Raw genomic sequence first — 21,324 nt, 5'->3', positions numbered from 1 at the left:
CAACTGGAGCAGCATAAGCAGGTGCCAGCATGGCATGAATATATAAACAACATTTTCCCCAGAAAATATAATGTTTATATTATCATTATTAAAAATTTTAAACATCTTAAAAATTAACAGGGTTGGAATTTTATTCAGCAAGCCATTAAGCTTTAAAATAATGTCCTCCATGACATCTCAATTACTGATGGTTCAACACAAAATTTAAAACATTTCTCCAGATACATTCAAACTTTGTACTTCACCTTTAACAAAGCAGTTTAGAGAGAAAAATCCTAATACAGCTAAACCTCTGTTAAAAAAATCCAGTTCTTTTTGAAATCTCATATATCAACTATCATCCATAATAGAAACTCTCACTGTTAAAGACACAAAGTCATCTCTGTATTTACTGTTTCTCCATATTTAGTATAAGTTATAAAAGACGGATCCAACCTAAAGCCATATATACAGGAGCACCCCGCAAACATAAGGGTTTACCAACCTAAATTTTAATCCTGATTTTATTTTGCTATCCTATAATTCTCTCTGTATCAAGCAGAACTATAGTTTTGGGCTAAAACAACCCCAGATTTTGAAGTGCTCAAAATCCAGATTCAAATGTTCTCCCTCCAGCCATCTCTAACATAATATACTGCTTCTGTGGAAAATAAGATCTGTGAAACTGAAATGACAGAAAATGTAACTTACACCCAAAGTCCCAACAAAATCAATGCCCACCCCCCCAAAAAAAAAAAAACCTCTGCTCAGAACAGAAAACTTTTCACTTTATTTTGGCCACCATTTGAGGTCTAAGATGTTCATCTGAGCTTTGGCAGGCTAAAAAATTATGCAGAGATTATAAATCAGTTTCAATCAGTGACACAAATGGTAGACCTGCAAGAGCACATTAGTGCATGAAAAAGGGCATTCAACATGCACATGAAGGCATCACATATGCATGCCAGTGGAGGGATGTGTAATTACCCCACATAGGTAGACGTGCAAATGCCAGCTAGTATGCCAGACAAGGAAGCTGCAGGTTCAGTAGGTGCATACACAGATTTGCTGATGCAACTATCATACCATGGCTGCATGTCTGACCAAGTGTACATCCATCCACCCAGGTTTGCTTTGGTACAGTAGGCCAAGCCTTTGTCACGCTGGCAGACTCCTTCTGAGTAAAGCATTATAAGCCTGGGAAAAAACACAAACTGATACCATTGAGATAAGGCGTTAGCTTAAACAAAACAGCAGAGTTTTCCAAAGTGCTGAGCCACCATCCAACAGAACCTCCTCCAGAAAGAATCACTAGACACCAATTAACACACATCAAAAAAGGTTTAATATTTTCACAAATACCACTAGTATCTTTGCTACTAGTGTGCAAATTAAAAAGACTTCCTACCTTTGCAAAACCAGATAGGCATGCAATTTTCAGGTAGACACACACTTAAAGCTGCAATTACTGTTTGTAACTCACATGTTACCTTACAACATTCAATCACAGTGCACCATAATGCATACTAAAATGTTATCAACAGCTAGGGCAATCCAAATCTTGGGGGCAAGGTGGAGATGGAGGAGAAGAAACCTGCAAATCTGTTTCCTGCAAGAAAAAGAAAGGACAGAGCAAACAGAGACCCCCATTTTTACTAGAAAATGAAGAATTAAAAACAGACGGTTCTCTTAATTTCTGCAAATCAAAAAATGGGGGGCTTGCAAAAGTTATTACACACAGACTGTTTTAACTGCTTCTCAGTTTAAATAATATACCTGCTATGCAATTATAATGATGGAATAATCAATTTGACACAGAAGAGGACCACAATCACACAAAATTGGTGGTGTTCCTTAAGTCCTTGGAATAGCTGGGTCAGCTTTTGGTTTTTAGTTTGTTTGGTTTACGCACATGGGTCCTCAAAGACAAAACAAAAGCCACGCCCTGGTATCTTCCTAGGATCATCTGCTGAGTATTCACGTTCTGAGTAGCTCTTTAATTGCATTTAATTAGGCAAACTTTTTAAAGCTAATTACTGTAAAGTGAGAAACAGAAGTTTACACTTTTGATGGATATTTGGTTCAGCCTGTTCAGCTGCCAATTCAACAAACTAGCAGGAACAACAAACCAGCTGTATTAACAAGAGAGAATAGAAAGTATTTTTATAAGAAACACCGGACTGAAGAATACAACAAAGTCTGAATAAGGACCACAAATCTACAGATTTCCCACATCCAGAGATTTGGATTACCCCAATCAATCACTTGGTTTTATTTGTAAAAATTTTCTTATTTAAAACAAAAACATATTTTATACTTGGTAACACAACACTATTCACAGAAGCAATGGGAAATACCAGTGAGACCAGATTTGTGGGACAAAGCTGTTTACTTTTACCTGACAAACAAATCAAGGAGGCAAATAAGTCAGTCCTACTATAGAGTTACGTGAACACACAGTGCTGATACACTGTAAGATTTCCATGGTCATTTAAAATGGAACAACAGGTGGCAGAAATGCAGGCGGGAATTGTTACTTCCACTTCTATAAGCATAAACACCTTGGTTTCATGTTCAGCACATTTGCACGCATTTAACATGGAGGTGGTATCTGCTCTAAGAGAATACATTTCATATGGAGTAACAGCAGCTCTCAATGTATACCATTTGGCTGTAATTTTAAACAATAATTTTTGACAGCTGCATAAATTATAAACCAATTTTTAGTGACCTATAGATGGGGGAATTTGCCAACAAGATGAAAAAGAAACATGCAGATTGGGAGGCCAGGGATGAGAGATATTATCACCAGCACACACACTATTTTGTATCCTATGCATGTCATTTACTTGTATTTTTCAATAAAGCAGTAGAATCTGGTGGGGGGGGGGAGGGGTTGTTTTTTTTCTTTAACCAGTTCAGACTACAGAGTCACTGCTTTATAAGAAAGTGCTCAGAAGGCAGAATTGGGACCAGTGTTGTGGAGCTTAGTTTTGTTCAGCATCACGAAGTCGGCATCCCACAGCAGTAATGAGAGCTGCCCCTTTCCCACTGCCGTCTTCCGAAAGCAGGAACGTCACATCGCACTTTGGAGCCAGATCCTTTACTGTTTGGTGCATTACCTTTGAAAAGCTGCGAAGGAAAGAAATGGGGCTGTAAGCGTAACCCAGCACCATCTGTAGGCCCAGCATCTGTACAGGACTCTGCCCTGAGCGCTATTTGGGGCCAACAAGATTCAGAACACTGGCTAAACCCACATAGAGACAAAGAATGATGCTGGGGGATGCAGGTGGTTTGCAGATGTAGTAACGGTGATACTCATTACAAGCAAAGCAGCCAAAGTGGTAACTAACTTGCTCCCACCCCCTTGGCTTCCCATCTGCTCCTCCCTTTAGGGGCAGAAAAGGAGGATAGCTGCTGCAACCTGCTACTTCTGAGGTAGAGGGAGGACATTGGTTCTTGTTCTTTCTTTCCTTCCTACTGCCACTAACACAAGATTGAGCCCTGAGGGTGCCTGATTCTTCTTCTCAAAGACTCTGGGAGGCCTATGGCACAGCTTCCTTGATCCCTGCAACTGCTGAAGAGTCGTCTTTGCTACCTGGGCTGCTTGCTCCTGCCCCTGCTGCTCTTCTCTTTGATGACAGAACAGGATTATGGGAAGGGGATTCTAGGAGACTAAAAACAGTCCAGTTCTAGAGCCTAACTTACTTATTGTCCAACTTAAGCATGTGTACAACAATGGGTTGGGAATGCACTGGCTTTTACTGTTATGTCTGTTTTAGACAGTCTAAATATACTGAACTTTCTGGTCACTAACAGCCTCTCAAAACTCACAACATTTTCTAACACAATTCAGCTTCTAGAAATCTGAAGTGACTTATTCTACACTAAGCTTCTCAATCCATCACCTCCATCATCTCCAAATGCTTTTCCTAATACACAGAGTAGATTTACAGGGCTCTGTTTTCAGCCTGTGTCCTACACAGGACCCATGCTTGTAATCTTTCAGGCACCCAGCATGTCTCCAGTATCAAATAACTACTTAAAGACTCCAGCAAGGACTTTCTTTTCATAACATGTGTGTACAGAAAACATGCACAACAGGGCTCCAGGCCCGGAGCAGAATTTAGACATTATGCAATACAACATTGAATTAATAGCAACAGCGAATAGTTCAGCAATCTGCGGCAGCATATGAGGCAGTAGTGGCAGCCAGACCAGCAGTATGGCAGCTGCTATGTTTCCACCTCTCCCTACCCCACCCCCACCCCACTCCCAGGGTCAGTGCTAGGGAGTGGCATCCTGGTTGCCTCCCCTTAAGTTACATTCCTGCTCACTCTTACACGCAAACTTCCTCCAAAGAAACATTATCAAAACTTGGATGCAAAGTTCTGTCATTTCCTTTCAGGAGCCAGGAAAGTGTTACTTTGGTGCCCAAGTTATGGCCTCATTTCCCTCTTATACGTCTGTTCTCAGACAAACATTGCTTTGGTTTGCAATACTGCTGCTAGCTATTTGTACTTCATTGTTCCTATTACATTTTCTCAATTTTCCTTGTGTCTTTGTTTTTCGAGTGGTTTCCACTTGCAATTAACTGAAAGAGACTGGTATCTGATGCTTCAGAGAAAACCAAACCTACAGCAACATACAGCTTAATGCAAACAATTATGGAAAAAACCAAATACTTACTGCGGATGTAGTTTATACAGAGTCCCATCTACACCGACAGTTATTTCCAGATGTTCTAATCCTCTGTTCTCCCTTATTTTATCTACAACAGCAGCCATTCCTGCTCCACACAACTGAGCTGCTCTTCGTGATACTGCCCCACACACTGTCTTTACAATTATACTGTCATCACAGGTACTGTTCAGGCCAAGCTGCTGAAGGATTGCTCGTACCTGAAGCAAAGCTAACCTGTCACTGCAAAGGAAGAAGAACAAGGTTTTTGACCAGATCCCTGAAAAAGACTTTAAAGAACATTGTATTTTTTATATTAATTTGTAGTTTTCAGAATGGTATTTATCAGTCTCACAACCACAGTGTTCTTGCAAGTGTTCAATGAGATAAACAAGTGAGCATTCAGGTGTGTGACTCCCACTTGTGAGCTCATTTCTTGCTGCAGTCTAGTATGACTAACTACAGGAAAAATGTCAAACACAGCAGACAAGGTTCTTTGGGTAAATGTGATATCTTTTATTAGACCAATTAAATAGTTGAAAAAATTGTTCATTACAATCTTTTGGGCACAAACACCCTTTTTCAGGCATAGGGAGAATCTGCTGGTGTTTGTGTTCTCCTAGATCCCCCCAGCCCAGCAGGTAAGTCTGTGGGAAAGAGGGGGAAAGGGGGGGCAGATCAAGGCACAGGGAGAAAAAATTATTTGGGGGTGTGCCTCCCCAGCAGGTAAGTCCCACCTGGCTGGGACCTGACTCAATTTACCCCTGCTCCTGCCTCTGCGGCACTGTCTCACCATGGAGGCCTCAATCTAGCCCCTGCCCCTTCCCTCCCCCAAGGACTGACCTGCCGGGCTGGGGCACACACATGCACGCACACGTGCACTCAGCCCCCCACCCTCGAATCAACTCCAAGAGACTCCGAGATCTATCGGTGGATCAAGATCCACTGGTTAGTGACCACTGTCCTAGATGGACCAGAAGCCAATACGCAAAATTCAGTTCTGTAAAAATGCAAATGCAAGGCAGTGAGGATCAGATGCAATGGGAGACTACAGATGTGAGTCAACTAGGTGGGGTGGGGAAGAAACTTGACCCCTATATTGACTGCTTCAGAGATAGAATGAGCAATGAAATAATCAACACATGCTAAAACAATACTGCAGAAGCTTACGCTGGCTGTAAATTCAACAATCTGAATTTTTTTCAGTTCTCTTTCCTTATAATTTGCTATTAAAAGGTTTTCCCAAGAAACTAGTTTTTCATAAAAATGTTATAAAATTTCAGTGTTTTTCCATAAAGCACCAACTGCTCCACGAACTCTCCAAGAAACTGGTGGAATTAAACCACCAAGAGATCTTGGTGGTTTAATTCCACCAGCTTCTTGGAGAGTTCCACTACCAGGCTTGTGAACGCTGAGATGGTGGGGTGGATAGAACATCCCACAGGAGCGCAAGGGGGTTCTCCCGCATGTTTGGCAGCAGACCCAGAAGTGAACCAGAAATACTTCTGGTCCACTTCCGGGTCCTCCGCGAAGCATGCGAGAGATCTCCTGCCCCCCAGCTCGGCAACTGGTGCCTCCGGGGTCTAGGGGGGGCACCTGGGGTCCTCCTATGGCTGATCAGTCCACTTCCCATACTTCCGGATCTGTCACCGGGGGGGGGGCGGGGGCGGTCCAAACTCAGCCCCTGCCAAGGAGAGCCCTGCACAGCCCTGTCTGAAGCCTACCCTGCCCCAAGCAGAACCGAGGAACACATGCCCCCCGTGCCCTCTTAGGGTCAAGCAGCAGTGGGAGCCACCTCCCCCCACCACGAGCCATGGCTTTGACCCTACCCCACCTAGGCATCACCTGCCCCTGCCCCCTCCCTCACTATGGGGGGCACTGATCTGTCTCCCCCATACCCCTTCCCTCTCCCCTCACCAGACTTAGCAGCTGGAGGCAACTCTCCACCACACCAGACTTAGCAGCTGCCTGAGTGCTGCGCTGCAGCTGTGCACAGCACAAGCCTTTATCGGCCAAATTACCGGCCCCATCAGGCCAATATCCAATACAGACAGTTTTCTTTATATCAGTACCAATCTGATATCAGACTGATATATTGGTGCACGTCTAATAAAAAGAAAAACCTTAGAGCTTGTCAGTTAAGCCCCAATCCTGCAAACAATCACATATATCTAACTTTACTCATAGGTTATGCGCCACGGAATTCAAGGAGTATACTGGCTTGCTTAAGTTTAAGCAGATACATAAACACTTGAAGGAGTGATGCTTTACAGCTTACAAATTAACATGTAATTCAGTAAGAAATAACTGCTGAACATTTGCTCAGATGTATGCAAATAAGGCACAAATGGTATGATACACTGAAGTTTAATTCTAGAAAAAACAAAAGTTGCCAATATTCATAATTCTTTATGCAACAATCACAATATAGACACTGTCCAATGAGAAGCAAACAGGATAAGAAACAGTGTTCTAAAACGGATCAACAACCGACAGCCCATGAAGCCACTGAATCTAGCCCATGGTGCTAGAGGCTTCACCCACATCATAAGGCAACCAGGCAGTAGGGAAAAGTGGCAGCAGGCAGATGCTAGTACCAACCCTCTTTGGACCCAAGGTCATGCTGGCCCACCATGAAAAAAAAAAAGCCACTGCTGACCATGGTTTTAAAATGTTTCTTCCCCGACACCATCACTATTAATGAGACATGGACTATTTCAACTAAAGCAAGGCTATATCCTTTATCACTCTTACCTCTCAATCTGTGAAAGGAACTTGGTTTCAAAGATACTTCTGGTCTTCAGTGTCTCTGAAATTTGACCTCTAAACAAGAATCCCCTTTTAGTGAAATCAATCAAAATATTGCGAACAATCTCTCCAAGGTACATTCCACTAATCATTTTCTCATACCTGGAATTAGAGAGAATGTTACAATTCAGAAGGATGGGTAATTTTATATACATATACACCACACACACGGAACCTAGTTTATCAGACCCATGCTATTATGTTTATTCTAAGTCCCCTTCTTGAGCTAAGCATTAAAAGAAAAAGAAAAATCACCAGAATATTTAATAGTCACCTATCAAGTCTGATGTACTTTGTAATATGAATATTGATCTACAAGTATCTATTCCTCCTTCACCATACTATGTATCCATCCATGGATAGTTGCTGTCCAGAGTAACTGAAGGTCTCTGGAAAGAAGAGCTGCACTGTGATACAGAAGGACTATATTCTCTAAGCCTCTCTAGGTCAGGCCTTTGGAATTTATGCAAATCATGGAAAAACTTGCTTCTGTAGAACTGAGCTTGCTAACTCTTTCAGAAGTTTAAATTGGAGTTTTAGAACATTAAATAGAGTTGTCTTAAATACTGGCAAGTTATATGGACACCATGCAGCATCAGCCAGTGAAGCTCTGTTTCCAAAGATGTACACAAGAAACAAAGTATTGTATAACTCCCTGAAAAGTGCACGAGCAATAGTAAAAGCTATGTTTACAGGCATCTGGACAACTCTCGGCCATTACTCAGTGGGTTTTTGGAGTGAACTAGTTAGGAAACAGGCTCACGCTGTTATAATGCATCACTGAACAGCTGATTTCAACGCCTTGGTTGTACTCAATCGTTTGCATGTGTCCAGCTGTGAAGGAAATACAAACAGACTAAATGCATAAAAAAAATCCATCCTGAGCCCAACACTGTATGCTAGGACCTGAAGTTTCTCATGGGCATGTCTCTAAGTGAAGACTAAGGAGGCCACAATCTGTTCCATTTTACCCATATCCTCTACCCATATCCTCTACTAATATTGTTTGTAATGAACAACTCTGACAGACCTTGAAAAGGAAAAGCCAAATCTGTGACGCTTTTGGTATCAACGGATCCTCTTAAATTGGGCATACATGCAGCTAGGGCAGGGTCTGGTGAAATTCAGCTCGTGCTGCTGAAAGAGCCAGCTGAAGAAATCTTGGAGTCAGTGGCAATAACATTTACAAAATGATGAATGAATGATACGCAAGGTCCCTGTAGACTGGGGACAGGCTAACAGTGCTCATCTTGAAAAAGGGAGAAAGGGCAGGCACAGGGAATTGTAGACTGGTCAGTCTGATTTCAATACCTGAGAAGTTACTGGAGCAAATGTAAAAAGTCAATTTGTAAACACGATCTGGAGAAGGAAAGGGGTGATTACTACATGATTTTTAAGAACCAAATCATGACAAAGCAATTTGATTTCCTACTTTGATAAGATAACAGATTTGGTGGATGGAGGACATAATATACTTGGACTTTAGTAAGGCTTTTGATACAGTCCCTCCTGGCTTTCTTATAAATAAACTGCATCTATTGTTAGGTAGATACATAATTGGCTAAATAACCACAAGCAGGGAGTAACAACTATAAATGGATCAGCATCAGAACTGCAAGTTTCAAGGTCGTTTCCAAAGGGGTCTGTTCTGGGTCTAATGTTGCCTAACAATTTTATTAACACTTTGGATGCAGGAACAGAGAACATCTGGATCAAGTCTTCAAACTCTTGGGAGGATAGAATTATAATTCAAAAGGATCTTCAGGAGGTAAAAGAACTGGTCAGTAGAAAACAAAATGAAATCCAACAAAGGTGCTACATCTAAAGAAAAGCCAAATGCACAAATACTGAATCAGAGACATACCAAGCAAGGTTTGCACCCTGCGGGAAAGGGTCACTGAGAGCTGGAAGGGACAGGGATTCCAGAGGAGTGGGAGATAAGAGGAACAAGAGTCTTACCTATGCTAGTAACTCCAAAACCGTCCCCTGCTGCTGCATGGTCTGCCTGCTCTAGCTGTTGCTACTACAGAAGTAGCATCGTGTCTATGCACTTGGAGGCTACTACAAAAGCAATGCTGCGGGGCTGCTTCTCCTGCTAGAGCACAGACTCTACAGGGTTGTGGGCACAATTCCAGTTCCCCTACTAATTTGGGACCCTGGGCTCACCTCCCTCCCCGCACGACATTACGTCATTATCCTGAATGGGAAAGGGAGATGCTAGACAATAAAAGATCTGAGTTTTGGCAGTTCTCAGGCACACACAAAAGTCAACAAGTTGATGCAACTACCCAAAAAGTAAATCTGATTTCAGGTTGCTTTACCAGGAGCATAGTATATAAGACACAGAAGATGGTACCATTACTCAATCCTGGTTAAGCCACAGCCAGTGTACTGTGTGCAGTCATGGGCTCCACAATTAAAGAAGGATGTGGAGAAACTGGAGAGGATCCAGAGGTGAGCAACAAAGGTGATAAAGGATTTGGAATGCAGCCACACAGAGAAAGGTTGAAAAAACTAGTTGTTTCATTTGGCAAAAAGGCAATTAAGGGGGACCATAATAGCAGTTTTCAAATATTTGAAAGGCTTCCATAAAGGAGAATGATTGTAGAACACAAAAAATGGGTTTAAGCTGCAGCAAAACAGATCTAAATGAAATCTCAGTAGAATAACGGAACAAGCTGCTCAGGGAAGTCACGGAATCTCCTTTGCTGGATATTTTCAAGAAAAGGCTGGACTGACATCTGTCTGTGATAATATAGGCTACATTAGATGACACTTGAGAACCCTTCCAACTTTGGGCTTCTACACAGCCACTGGCGGGAATATTTGAACACTCGTGGTGCACGGGCCAGGTCCCGGAGGACTGGAAAAGGGCCAATGTGGTCCCCATTTTCAAGAAGCGGAGGAAGGAGGACCCAGGCAACTATAGGCCAGTCAGTCGCACCTCCATCCTAGACAAAGTCTTCGAAAAAATTATCAAGGCTCACATTTGCGAGAGCCCAGCAGGAAAAATTATGCTGAGGGGAAGCCAGCACGGGTTCATAGCAGGTAGATCATGCCTGACTAATCTAGTCTCTTTTTATGACCAGGTTACAAAACACCTAAACTTCAGGAAGGCCTTCAATACGGTATCCCACCCCATACTGGTGAACAAGTTAAGAGGCTGTGACTTGGATGACTACACAGTCCGGTGGGTGGCGAATTGGCTGGAGGGTCGCACCCAGAGAGTTGTAGTGGATGGGTCAGTATCGACCTGGAAGGGTGTGGGCAGCGGGGTCCCGCAGGGCTTGGTCCTTGGACCGATACTCTTCTATGTCTTCATCAGTGACTTGGACGAGGAAGCGAAGTGTACTCTGTCCAAGTTTGCGAATGACACAAAACTTTGGGGAGAAGTGGACACACCGGAGGGCAGGGAACAACAACTACAAGCACACCTGGACAGGTTGGACATATGGGCGGAAAACAACAGAATGCAGTTCAACAAGGAGAAATGCAAAGTGCTGCACCTAGGGAGGAAAAATGTCCAGCATACCTACTGCCTAGGGAATGACCTGCTGGGTGGAACGGAAGCGGAAAGGGATCTTGGAGTCCTAGTGGACTCCAAGATGAACATGAGTTGGCAGCGTGACGAAGCCATCAGAAAAGCTAATGGCACTTTATCATGCATCAGCAGATGCATGACGAACAGATCCAAGGAGGTGATACTTCCCCTCTATCGGGCGCTGGTCAGATCGCAGTTGGAATACTGCGTGCAGTTTTGGGCGCCGCACTTCAAGAGGGATGTGGATAACCTGGAGAGGGTCCAGAGAAGTGCCACTCATATGGTTAAGGGCTTGCAGGCCAAGCCCTATGAGGAGAGACTGGGGCACCTGGACCTCTTCAGCCTCCGCAAAAGAAGGTTGAGAGGTGACCCTGTGGCTGCCTATAAGTTCATCACGGGGGCACAGAAGGGAATTGGTGAGTATTTATTCACCAAGGCGCCCCCGGGGGTTACAAGAAACAATGGCCACAAGCTAGCAGAGAGCAGATTTAGACTAGACATTAGAAAGAACTTCTTCACAGTTAGAGTGGCCAAGGTCTGGAATGGGCTCCCAAGGGAGGTGGTGCTCTCCCCTACCCTGGGGGTCTTCTAGAGGAGGTTAGATAAGCATCTAGCTGGGGTCATCTAGACCCAGCACTCTTTCCTGCCTACGCAGGGGGTCGGACTTGATGATCTAGAGGTCCCTTCCGACCCTAGCATCTATGAATATCCTCGCTTAATTGTGTGCAATTCAATCTGAGCTACCGAAATGCAAGGATGTTATGTGTGTACAAACAGTGCAGTAGTGATATTACTGAAGTTTGTGTTTCCCAACCTCTCCTTATCCAGCTCCTCAAACTGGCTGTCAATTTGGCACCCCGAGTTGAGTATTACAATTCCTGATAATTCTCTTTACTATTACCGAGCTATTAATGTGATCTCTTTCAACCATTTCAGCTACCAGGCAATTATCAATGTCTTTGAATTTTGTTCACTCACACTTTATTCTTCTGCAAACCTGTATTTGGTGCACAAAAACTAGCAGTTGATTCTCACCTTCTCATCAATATTATAAAAGAAAAAATGTCAAGTTTAGGTCTCATAACTAAGACTTCTTAAAAACAGAGGTTCACCCACATACCTCTTTATTTGCAGCATCTTTTTTTTTTTTTTTTTTTTAAACTCATGAGCCACTCGATTTGGAGACGATGCACATTTCTAAATGCATATTTACTCTTATACTATCCGAAATAATTAAAACTAGCATGTTTTAACTAATTAAAAAGTACATTTTGTGATGCACTATCATTAGTGATTAAAAAAAAAAAATACACTAAATTGAGGTTCTGCTGCCCCCAATACAATCTGAGTACAAAGTAACTTTTCACATTGGAAGCTGGCCATGGAATCCATTTAAGTCTGTGAACTGTAGGTAGCATTTTTGTACCCTATAAAGGCACTTCAGGAAGAGGGCATATCTCCTCTTTATATAATATACTTCTGGTTGCAATTTCCATTACTCATGATGGCAGTTTATTCTACCATCATAGCAAAGTTTCTTCATATGGGAGGGGCTCCAAGCTGTGCCCTCACATTTTAGAAGTTTTCAAGTAGTCCCTCTGATGTCTCACACTCCAAACATCTTTATACATTGTCTATTTATGTTATACAAACCTGTTTATTACACTCATCGTCATGGAATCTGTGTTTCTATACACAATTTTGAAAGCATAACATCTAGCAAATTGCCCAGAACAAAAATAAATCCCAACTAATTAAAGGCACCTTAGCAGGGCTCCAAAAGTTCTCACTAAAACCTTGATATATTTGAACTGGTAGCAAGTAAGGGGCCAGTGCAGAGTTCTGAGCATATGTTCTATGCTTTTAACCTCATTGCCAAAGTTGGGAGCTGCATTTTGCACCAGATTAAACTTTCAGGTGGTCTTTAAAAGGCAGCCACTCCCAAGCAAAGTGCACTGCAATACAACAGCCTGAAGGTGACAAAGATATGGATGACCAAAGCAGAGATCACACTAGAGAGAAAGGTCACAACCACTTTACGCAGGGATGGAAGGAAAAGGTCACCCACATGGGAAACACAAACATGGACTGTCCAATAGGAGAGTGAAGGCATGACTACACTGTATTGGAGATATGAACTGGTTGGTCCACTGATGCACATGCCCCAGCCACCTTCATACTCCCACAGGCATACTCCAAAACCAGAAATTAATCTGTGAAGCATTCCAGGCCACCTCTCTGTACCCAGTCCCAAGACCTCATTGTCCAGCACGCTTGAGAGCAAGTGCCTGAGAGAAGGATCCTGGAGTGGTTTTGCCAATGGTCCTAGGTTTAAAAGCATGCCTATGTGAACAGATAGACAGGGCTCGCTAAGAGCTCATGTGGGTTGGGGCACACATACACTGTGGTGCAGAAGACATGCCCTAAGGCCCTTTTAATTCATCCTCCTCTTAATAAAGAAAAGTTTAATTACATTGCCTCAAAAGAGCAACTTGGACAAAATCATTTATTCTTAGCCCAGCAATATCCCATAAACCTGTGCATATTTCCTGCTACAATTCAATAGAAAATACCTTTGTTTTCCAGCATTTAATGAATAATCATCAACAGCTTTGTCATAAATTGTCCTGATGTCATCCAGGCATCCATTGTCTCCAAACGCACCCCATTCCATGTTCACACACATTCTTCCTTGATCTCCTTCCACCATCTCTATATTCCTCATTTCCTCCATGTAACATGCATTGCTGCCAGTTCCTGAAATGAATAAATTGTTTTTAAAATACCAGACAACAAGTTTTAGAGCTTTCTACCTGCATTTAATATGAAATGAACTCATTTCATAACGTAACAATATCTTTTCAACATTTGTAAAAAGGTGGAGCTATTTTCTACTCTTGCTAGTAAAGCAAGGAGGGGGGATGCTCCCCATGCTGTGCCTGAAGGAACTGCAGAGGATAATGCCAAAAGGAGGCATGGTAGAGCACATACTAGGGACTGCCTCTTTTCTGAGCAGTAGAAACAGGCCACAGTGTTTTCAGAGAACTACTACATTTGTACATTAATGACCTGAGAACAAGGAAGTTCCACTACAGTAAGAAAGAAGGTTCAGCACACAAGCCATATGCAAGGATTTACACCAATGAAATCAGATACTTGGCCATTTTTCATACTTTAAAATGTTTAAAATAAAACTACAGAAGTACAAAATGACTTGGACTGAAAAACCATTCTAAGGGGCTAATGGGACTAATGGGGGTGTATGAATACAGAACACAGATGGAACCAGTAAATCACATTATGTTAACAGTTTGCCCAAACCCTTGCATAGCAATTCTAGTCCCCTACCAGCCAATAATCACAGCCTGCATTCCTGAGGAAGCTGCCATAGAAGCTATGTAGAAGCCAACTGTAAGTCTGTATCTATCTGAAGATAGTATTTTAGATCTAGTACAATCTAAACTCAGGGCAGGACAAGCAACGGAAACAGATTTAATAGCACAACTGGATAGTTTCCTACTGTTAATGGATAGTGGGCATCCATTTAATCTCATCTGCTGGAACTTCTGTAGGGCTCAACGGAGTAGACAAGAAGGTATCAAACTGGACCAGCCCCCCATGCCCAGATCCAGACCGCAGGGCTCATCATAGGCTGGATATGGACCCAGCAGCAGCAATGAAGTTAACAGTGGTGGATCACAGGAGTTCCTGCAGCTGTTGCTTGTTCCCACCCTGCTGCCGTGCATCTCCACTAGGGCTTCATACTTAAGAATTCAGCAGCAAGTGTTCCCACTCACCACAACCCTGAATTATGTGCTGTTCCCGCTCACCACGGCCCCCTAGGAGTTCCATGGGCTGGGTGAAACAGCTCCATGGGCCAAGTCATTGACACCTCTGCAGCAGACCATAGAATGTAGAAGTCCTGAGATACGACATAGACTTTTAACACTCCAAGGACATGCTACCCTTTCTCCTGGCAATCTTGTCCTCCAACCCCAACCTAGATCATGGTTTGGAGCTTAGATACAACTTTGCACTCAAACTGTGGAACCCAAACTAATTTTTTATTTTTTTGCCAAATTCTGAGTGTAAAACATCTGGAATTTTAACATAAATTTTCATTATAATGAGATTCAGTTTTGCAATTTAAAACAAAATTCTGTGTAGGATTGCAACTGCCATTTCCCTCTCTGCCTGGGAAGATCTTTTTGACATCTGGCCTTCTATATATCCAAGGTGCAGATGCAAATAAAGTGCTTTTGGACTTCGCATACCTCCATTTACAACCCTAAGGTAGCATTTCCTATTCCTACCGACACTGCTAGCATCTCCTGTGGAACTATTTCAGCTGTTGTACTGCTTGCATGAGAGGCACAGCGCACTGAACTTTATTTACTGAAGCTGCATAATATGTACCTCCTAGGAACTGGTATACTTTGTTTAACAAGTTTATTCTGGGCAGACCACATAAGCCAACTAAGTGGTAGGCCATCCCAGTAGTGTATCAGGGATACATGTTATTAAATAAGCTACACAGTAAAGAGCTGATAATTTTGTGTGTACCCAGTTTCATTCATTCTGAGAAAAAGAATAATTTTTGAGCTAATATAGCTTGGACTTGTTTAGATTTCTCAGGTTTTTAATATTAAACTGAGAACTAAAATCATATTAATGAATAAGCTAAGAAAAAAAAAAACATTTACAGATTTTAATTCTTAACTTATAAGAACTGTCCAAGGGGGGGGCTATCTATTCATCTAGCACTATTTCACCTCTGCTTTCTGCATTAAAATGAAATTGGAAAAACAGTAAAGGGGGGGGGAGCATGTTTTCCCATTAATAACACATATCCAAATCTAACTTTTAGAGTTGTTGACTGAATCAATTGACACTTCTCACAAGAAATTATTATTCCTATTTATCACACAAAATTAGCCAGACTTGACATAACTCAACAAAACTGAGCAAGGTTTGTTAACTATATTAAATTAGATGAAATTCATCAAATTACACATCCTAACTGCATCAACTCAACATTATATGCATTTGTTTATAAGGTGGTGCATATCTGAAATCAAAATGTAAAACAACTCCAATACATACCCACAATAAGTCCAATCTCACAGTTTGGATCTTCATACGCACAAGTCATCATAGTGCCAACTGTATCATTGACCACTGCAACAACATCCAAGTCAAATTCCTTTAAAGAAAAAACAATAATTCTTCAAAATAAATATTGCTTTGTTTGCAATATATCATGCCAATGATTACAAGGCTGAAAAGAATTAGCCACCTGTCTAAAATGTACTGAGTTTAAATACACATAAACAGTTTAGACCAGAGGCACTCAACCTCCAGCCTGTGGGCCAAATTTGGCCTGTGGAGCCATCACATCTGGCCCATTGGGCTCCCCACAGGTCAGGGTATTTGGTAGGGGAGAGTGGTAGCCATTCATATGGCCCCCCCTCCTCCCTGCCAAATCCCCAAACCCCAATCCCTGTGCAGCTGGCTGGAGCCAAGCTATGCTCCCTTCACCTGCAGGGCCAAGCCAAGCATGCTCTCCCCACCCCACCCCACATGTTTGGATAAGGGCTGGGCCCCACTCCCTTCCCCCATGTGGGGCCCTCTTGGGACTGTGGCCTGGCCATACCCTCCTCCCTCTCCACAGGGCTGAGCTGAGGCCTGGCCATGCCACCTTCCCTCTCCACAGGGCCAGGTCAAGCTCCTTTCCTCTGAGGAACTACATTGGGGTTGGCCTGCTCCCTGCCCCCCTCTGACCAGTCAGATGGTGCCTACCATGTCCACCCAAGTACCAACACCAGCTGGATCCAGCCTGCCAGGCAGAAAGGTTGAACACCAATGGTTTAGACAATTACTTGAACTTAAATATTAAGTTAAAAAAAATAACCTTCAGGTGGGTAGGTCAACTTACTAGCATACCATAAAATTAGACAATTAATACAACTATATTACTGATTTAAGGTAGGGTACATTTTAAGTACCAGTTTCTTACAAAGATAGACGGAATCACTCAGAGGGAATTGCAAAGGCAGAGGGAATACACACACCATAAGCAGCTAAGGTAGCGATATCTGTACTTGGGTTACCCAACACTGTCCATTAGAAGATGATTTTAGCTCCTTAAATACAAAAAACAAACTTTGCCGAAGTTTAGGGTAATAAAATTCAGCCATTTCTCAGACTATGATTAGAGGAACACATAGTGTTTGACCCACAATAAAATAATTCCATCATTCAGTTGAGAAGCACTAGTGCCTCCATGCTTGGGAACAGACCTGAAATGCAGCAAGGGAAACTGACGATAAAAATTTTCATCCTGAAGCAAATTCACCTAAATTTGACCCAGTCTCTGAAAAATGACAGTTTGCACATGCCCAGAAGATACCTTTTAAGAGCTTGACTGATAAACTATCTGAAGATTCCATCTGTACTGAGCATGTTTCAATCACTCAGTCAATATGACTTCAGATGTCCCATTCAATAAAGCAGCTAAACATAGAGAAGGAAGTGGCTTCTTTTGACTGGTCTCCCTCTTTTGCATAATTACTGGCCCTCTTGTAAAATGTGTACCATTTGTGCAATGGAAAATGCCAAGGAAGCACAGCAGACAAGGTTCTTTAGGTAAAGGAGATGCAGCCAAGCTCACTACTGACAGAACACTATAGGCCTACAAATTCCATAATACAAAACCAAGTCAACAGATATATCCAAATAAATATTGGGGGGGGGGGGGAAATCACCTCTCTCCGTTTAATTCCTTCCCTGAGCAAATATACAACATCTTCTCCTTCACAGTCTGTAGCTTTAAAACCCTTGGTCCAGTTGAGGAGGATACCCTTAAAAAAGAAAAAAGAAAACCTTCATCATTAAATTTCCAAGCATACCTTCCACTAAACCAAGAGTCTTTTAAAGATGGTTTTGAAAAATAGCGTATGGTCAAGCACATACATGTCAGTATATGTTGAAACCTTCACTTAAACTTACAGGACAAAAGCATAAACATTTCATTTTAAGTAACACTAAAAATCAAAGACACTAGATGCCTAATAAAGGGGGGAAAAGCAAAAGCATCATGTTCACTAAAAGGGAACCTCTAGGAATTTGGCAAATGGTAACAGAGTTATCATGCACCTGTTTATATCCACTCCACAAGTCCTATGCCACAAAAGAGTGAATTGATTACAATGTTTTATTAAACAAAATGCCAAGGGCTGTAATGCTACCTTATATAGAGCTGTCTGTGCTGTTTCCATGCATGTATATTTATGGATTAGAACCCAGTTATTTGACTATACTGCTGTGAACACCAGATATGAAACAATAAACATAAGAAAGAACTCCAGTATTCAAAGAGGATACATGTTAGCACAGAAGTATACCACAGTCTTTTACGGGACATTGTATACCACATCCCAGTCATGTTTAAGTGTCATGGTGTCTATTCCCTGATATGATTTGTGGTTCAGCCTCTGCCCAGAAATGGTGGTTGAGATCACCATGTTACAGCTTTGAGCTCCTAATCACATGCAGGTAGCCTGCTTCACCACTCTGGAAATCCAGCAGCTCAGAGCAGACTTGATTAACCGAGTCTGCTGGAGCACAGAACTTATTGTGCTCCAGCAGACTCTAGCATCATATGCATCTGCATCCCAGAACTTTGCCCAACAGGGCACTTTGAACTAAAGCTTGTTCGATGAACTTTAGTTCAAAGCACCCCACCGCCATTTTTCAGCGTGGCAATGCTGATGCATGTGACGCTTGGGTATTTTTAATTATCATGGCTCGCTAATTAAAGCAGCCCCCACACCTCCCAGAGCACGTGTAAAATGCCCTTTGTTTTTAAATGTAAAAACACCTAATTGACATCTAATTAAGGAACTATTTTTTTGAAAATGCTATGATCTTAGTCAATACAAACTGCATTATGGGGAAGGAATGATGCTACAAAGAATGTAACAACATGTATTAGACATAAAATTCTAAACAAAAGTGGCAGAAAATGTTACTGATCTGAGAAACATCAGTCTACTAGTAGTCAATACTACATTTAGGGAACTTAATTCTTGAACCTTTGCCTCAGGCTCAGTCCTACTTGCACAAACTGTCCTTCTGCAATCTTTAATCCAACTGCTCATGTCAGTAACTGCTGCAAAGCCCAAATGAAGGTGAAGAATCAGGCACAAAAGTACAAAAACAGATTTAGAAGATGCAAGATATTACACAACTTACAGCATCTAAACTTGTCTGTTTGCAAGGGAAGGAAAATGTAAATCCAAGGGGAAGGCGTGCACCTTTTATTCCCATGTAATCCAGGAAGTCCGAGATGCAGGCAACTATGTGATCAAACAGCTAAGAGAGAAACATATATATAAGTTGTCATGTTTATCGAACATATTATGCATTTCTTCAGAAATCAATAATAATGAAAACAATATATATAAGTGCTCACCTCTTCACCAGTACCCAGCATGACTTCTACAGGGATGGCATATATTTTATTGTGCATTTCAACTGTTCTCCTTTTACCACTACGTATCTTCACAAGCAAAACTCTAAAGTTTGTTCCTCCAAGATCAAGAGCCAGGAAGTCTCCATTCTCTGTAACAGTGTATTAATAGAAACTTAGAAACATAAAAATGTACGAACCAAGATATCCATTTTTTCATTTTCGCAGCAAGTTAAAGCATGTAGAAAGGTCTCTCACAGGGATCTGAAAGATTTAAGGGTTTCTCATGTTTACTCCAAGGCTTCTATCTGCTTACTGAAAAGAGCAGAAAAAAATACATTCACGTGCAGTTGCTCCTTCAGAAAGGAGGAGACCCGATAGTCTTTGCACTGCATGTACCATACTGAACTATAGTCTCTAAGAAAGTGAGTAATTCTCCAGTACACCAGCAGATGGTGCTAGCATTCCTGCTTCTGCAACTGCAGCAGGAGGTCACCTAAAACCCACTGAATTAGATAAGGATGTGGAAAAACTTGAGAGGGTCCAGAAAAGAGCCACCTGTATGATCAGGGACTTGCAAGGCAAGCCATATGAGGAAAGGCTGAGGGACCTGGGCCTGTAGCCTAAAGAAGAGAAGGTTGAGAGGGGACTTGATAGTGGCTTATCCTTATATCAGGGGAGTGCATGAGGAGCTTGGTGAACTAGGTCACCCCTGGGGAAGACCAGAACCAATGGATACAAACTCCTGGAAGGCCGCTTCAGGCTTAATACCAGGAAAAAACTCCTTCACAGTTAGGGTGTCCACACTGTGGAATAAACTCCCTCAAGAGGTGGTGCAGTCACCTACCCTGGTGGTTTTCAAAAGGAGACTGGACAGTCACCTTGCTGGGGCCACTTGACCCCAGTTATCTTCCTGCCTAGAGCTGGGGGGCTGGACCCGATGATCTGCGAGGTCCCTTCCAGACCCTAACAATCCATGAATAATGGATGCTTAGAAAGAAAAAGGAGGCTGCAATGTCTTTCTTTGCTGCTTACAAATGACAGAAGACATGTGGCATCTTCTGAGGTAGTTATCAACTGATGTGTAGCAGACAGGAAAAGGGAATCAGTTGCTATGGGACTTGCATCCAAAGCTCACTGAAGATGATGGAAAAAACTCTAACTTTATAAGGTTGAATCAGACCCTATATGAAGGAAAAAGTGCCTGCAAATATGAAAAGCATAATCAAAGAGCTATCTTTACACATATGAATAGATTCACAACTGCCACGCTAATGGAAACACATGTATGTTGCATCAGAGCCTTAACTCAGAATTTTCTTCTTTTGACAGGCTTTTTTTTTTTTTTTTTTGGAGAATTATGTTTATTGTGGACACTAATCCATTAATGGTGTTTAATCCTCAAATATACAAACTAGCAATTCATCTCCTGGTTTATATTTTTGGTTTCCCTGCCTCACCCATGTTCCACCTGTCCAGAGGGCAGCTTGCTGTGTATTTAATATGCTTTTCTTCCTTCAACTATAATAAAAGCTACCTGTTCCATCTGGTGTGCTGCGGACAAATGTGGGCAGCATTTTCACTTTTGCACTATCGTGAGTTTTCTTCTTCATTCCAGCTTCCATTTCCATTCGCATCCTCTTCTTAACCTGCAATAGCTGTTCGTGAGTAAGCTTGAATTCAGCCAGAGTTTCAGCTATCAGCCTGTGCTGCTCAGCCAACCTGTAAGCCACTGCTGTGACCATTGCAGCACCCTTTCCACTGCCACTCTCAGACAGGAGGAATCGCACATCAGAGTCAGGAACTAAGCGCCTTGTTGTTTTGTGCAAGCGTCGGGCATATCTAT

At 42.2% G+C, this 21,324-nt stretch overlaps 1 protein-coding gene across 3 annotated transcripts in view; it reads right to left on the bottom strand.

The window, feature by feature from the left end:
• Positions 1 to 1,301: 1,301 nt before the first annotated feature.
• The window catches only part of HK1 (hexokinase 1), an 82,940-nt gene continuing 62,917 nt past the window's right edge, over positions 1,302 to 21,324 (bottom strand). For all 3 annotated transcript variants that reach the window (XM_006273476.4, XM_019484378.2, XM_059729890.1), the window contains 9 exons: positions 21,016 to 21,320; positions 19,482 to 19,630; positions 19,262 to 19,381; positions 17,773 to 17,868; positions 16,112 to 16,211; positions 13,582 to 13,765; positions 7,414 to 7,569; positions 4,669 to 4,902; positions 1,302 to 3,111 (listed from right to left, as the gene is read on the bottom strand). In XM_006273476.4, the coding sequence (XP_006273538.1) occupies positions 2,967 to 3,111; positions 4,669 to 4,902; positions 7,414 to 7,569; positions 13,582 to 13,765; positions 16,112 to 16,211; positions 17,773 to 17,868; positions 19,262 to 19,381; positions 19,482 to 19,630; positions 21,016 to 21,320 (1,489 nt within the window). In that variant the 3' untranslated portion in view covers positions 1,302 to 2,966. The remainder of the gene's footprint in view (positions 3,112 to 4,668; positions 4,903 to 7,413; positions 7,570 to 13,581; positions 13,766 to 16,111; positions 16,212 to 17,772; positions 17,869 to 19,261; positions 19,382 to 19,481; positions 19,631 to 21,015; positions 21,321 to 21,324) is intronic.

This window comes from Alligator mississippiensis, chromosome 6, assembly GCF_030867095.1.
Source record: "Alligator mississippiensis isolate rAllMis1 chromosome 6, rAllMis1, whole genome shotgun sequence".
Classification (NCBI taxonomy): domain Eukaryota; kingdom Metazoa; phylum Chordata; order Crocodylia; family Alligatoridae; genus Alligator; species Alligator mississippiensis.
Note: the sequence above shows the minus strand (reverse complement) of the source record. Positions and strands in the feature narration are given on the sequence as shown.